Source organism: Amphimedon queenslandica, unplaced genomic scaffold (assembly GCF_000090795.2).
Source record: "Amphimedon queenslandica unplaced genomic scaffold, v1.1 AMPQUscaffold_13183, whole genome shotgun sequence".
Lineage (NCBI taxonomy): Eukaryota > Metazoa > Porifera > Demospongiae > Haplosclerida > Niphatidae > Amphimedon > Amphimedon queenslandica.
In genome coordinates, this window is record NW_003546581.1 from 81,340 (window position 1) to 84,434 (window position 3,095).

Consider the following 3,095-nt stretch of genomic DNA (forward strand, 5'->3'; position numbering starts at 1 on the left):
TGATAGGAGATTTTGATATCAAAAAATCACTACATTTTAAAATCAAGCCCCACCAAATTAAAACACTATAATATATTCATGTAGTTCTACCTTTGCTTGTTCCTGATATGACGACAGCATCAAACAGTATCCTCTGTCTCGTTTCATTGTTCCACCTCAGAACTGATACCAGTGGAGTCTCAAGATACAGTCCTCTCTGTGACTCACTGGCTGGAGATAGAGGATTGGAGACTGGTTCCCATACTAGTGGGTGATCCTGGAACCAAATTATGAGAATGAAATTAGCAAAAATACATGTATGCATGTACATCTACTCATACACAAGTACATGTAGGACACTTTTAGCATTTTTGATGTTTTGAAGGCTTGACTATAGTACAGGGACTTTTGTCCGATTTTGGAGCAACTTTAAAAATTCATAAAAAATCCAATTTTTATCAGAATCAGCTCAAACTTTCTACGCAACATAAGAACATGTATATGCATCAGAAAATGTAATAAATTCCCTCTCCCTCTCCCTTACTCCTCCAAATGTCTCCGGGTACATGTCCAGTACATTCCCAGTGCTGTTCACTGGTGATAGAGTGGTCACTGGTGGCTGGTACGAGTGGTCACTGGAGCTGTTATAAATCATCTTTGCAGTCTCATAGACGTAGGTAGGATAGTACGTCTCTAACATTTTTAAAAACTCAAGAGCATCTTGTTCTATGGAGGTCAACCAGCCGTTCTCAGTCATTAGCTCCGCCTACAAAACATTATTAAAGTTACAGAAAATGTATAATTAATTACCAGAGTATCTCGCAATTGCTTTTGAAAAGTATTTTGGAATAAATATCTAATGGAGTTTTGTACGTTAGCACCCTAGAGAGAGAGAGAGAGAGAGAGAGAGAGAGAGAGAGAGAGAGAGAGAGAGAGAGAGAGAGAGAGAGAGAGAGAGAGAGAGAGAGAGAGAGGGAGGGAGAGGGTATAAAATAAAGATGTACGTTACTGTCGTACCATTTGTCTGATGAAGGTGATTGCTTGTTTTATATTCTTCTCACAGAATGTCTTCATTATCAAACTGATACCAACACTACTCAAACTACTAATCGTTACTTCATCAGTGTGGGTGTGGCTCTAAGTAGGTGGAGTCAATAATAAACAATACAATACAATAAGGTGTTTAATGTACTGCTTCATCTTGTGGGTGTGGTGACTCCTCCCCTTTAAACGACCTATGAATGAGATAGGATTGACCTAGTGGTACATTACCAGTTACTAATGATCGCTGAATTACAGTCTAAAAATAGAAGTAGCAAATATATTAATTTTTTAGTAATTTAATTTTACTTCAGTGGAGGCGTGGTCCCATGATTCCTTTCTCACCATTATGTGTAAGAGATGGTCAAACTCCGCCCCTTCCTCCTCCCCCTTCCTCTTAGGGTCACTGATCAGTGTATTACCTTTAGGCAGGTATTCTCTAAGACTGTGAATGTGGGACGTTATTTCACTGGACGATATGAACCCAGTCCCAGGGTTTCTAAAAGAGGTTTCTAAGCATGATGAGTCCTCACTGGCCTGGCTCTCACTCCGCCTGAGGGACGTCACTTCTGGTTCATTGGTTCCTGAGGGTTTGGTTCCCATTCTGCTGGTATTGGAATGAGTTTTAATGAATCTTAAAAGGAAGTTGAGTGTCATTCGTAGAAGTTGACCAGCAAATTGTTGATTATGTTCACTGATGTGATTGCGTCTAAAGATAAATAAATAAATAAATAAATAATAATAAATTATCAACTTAGTATTAATGTATTTATTGTATTGGAAGTTTGGCTCTACCAATTGTACAGTTTTTCCTTAATTTTAGTTAACTTTGACCATTAACTGAATTATTTTCGAGGAGCTAAATTAACTTTTGCTACTTTTGCGGTTAGCATGAAACTGTGAAATTAAAGATCCACTAAAATTTCAATTGCCATTAAAGGCATGGCACTAACATTGCGAATCCGCAAAAATTATTTCCGTGAAAAATTGATTTTTATCAATCCGCAAAATTTTAGCTCCGCAAAATTAAAGCACTATACGGTTATGACCATTAACTAAATTAACTAAACACAATTGATGTACATGTACATGAATAAATTACTAATAAATTACTTTATTATTGATGAGAGAAGGTTAACAGCTGCATCCAGTTGATCAGGAGGAATGGGAGGAGGAGAAGGTAAGGACTCACTGCTGCTCTTCCTCTTGTCACTTCCATAACTATCATCTATTAATAGTAACAAACATTACTAACACACATTAATATTAATAGTAACACAGAGACACAATGTAATTGTAGCATTAATTCAAAATAGTAATTAAATAAGATGATTTCATTGCTAATTCTTGGTAAAAGCATAACAACTGAACTGCTTTAACATAAAATTTTCAAATTCAAAGTTTTCAAATTTTTTTTCAGTCAAAAACTACATCAAATTCATCAAGAATTTTGCTTGATAAAATTTTAACCTACAAAATTTTTGCTCCACGTGGTTAGTATACAAATTTATAATAAATATGATAAAAATTTTATCGACCAAAATTAATTTTAACAAGAGATTAAGATTGTGAAAAAATTTTTGACAGACAAAAATTAGGAGCTATACAGTACTGTATTCTGTATATGTATGTTATGTACGCATTCATGTATGTATGTTAAATTATTTTTCATTTTCTCTCATAATGATATTCATAATGTGTGTATAGTGTACTATGAATTCCTGTTCATGTGTGTGGGTGGGTATCAATGAATCTAATTAACTGATCACAAGATGTCGTTAGAGGACAAGTGTTGGACTGCGTTTGAGAGAGGATATCATAAAGAAGCTGTTCACTTACTACCATTAGTGAAGGAACCAAATAAAATTAAAAGAAGATATCTCTGTGATAATGTTAGTTTACTTCATTTGTCTTCATGGAATGGCTGGTTAGATGTTACAAAAGATCTCATCACTAAATATCACTGTGACCCACACGAAAGAGATTATGATGGTGAGACTTGTCTTTATTGGGCTGCACGAGGTAATCATGTTGATGTGATGAGATATCTCATTGATGAGTGTCACTGTGATCCA

At 35.3% G+C, this 3,095-nt stretch overlaps 1 protein-coding gene across 1 annotated transcript; it reads right to left on the bottom strand.

Annotated features, from left to right (window-relative positions):
* Positions 1-76: 76 nt before the first annotated feature.
* Positions 77-2,288, bottom strand: LOC109584655 (uncharacterized). Its single transcript, XM_020000471.1, has 7 exons — positions 2,134-2,288; positions 1,330-1,729; positions 1,172-1,279; positions 997-1,116; positions 790-861; positions 524-745; positions 77-256 (listed from the first exon to the last, which is right to left on the bottom strand). The coding sequence occupies exons 2-7, from the start codon at positions 1,675-1,677 to the stop codon at positions 77-79; spliced, it is 1,050 nt and encodes a 349-aa protein (XP_019856030.1). The 5' UTR covers positions 1,678-1,729; positions 2,134-2,288.
* Positions 2,289-3,095: the final 807 nt, after the last annotated feature.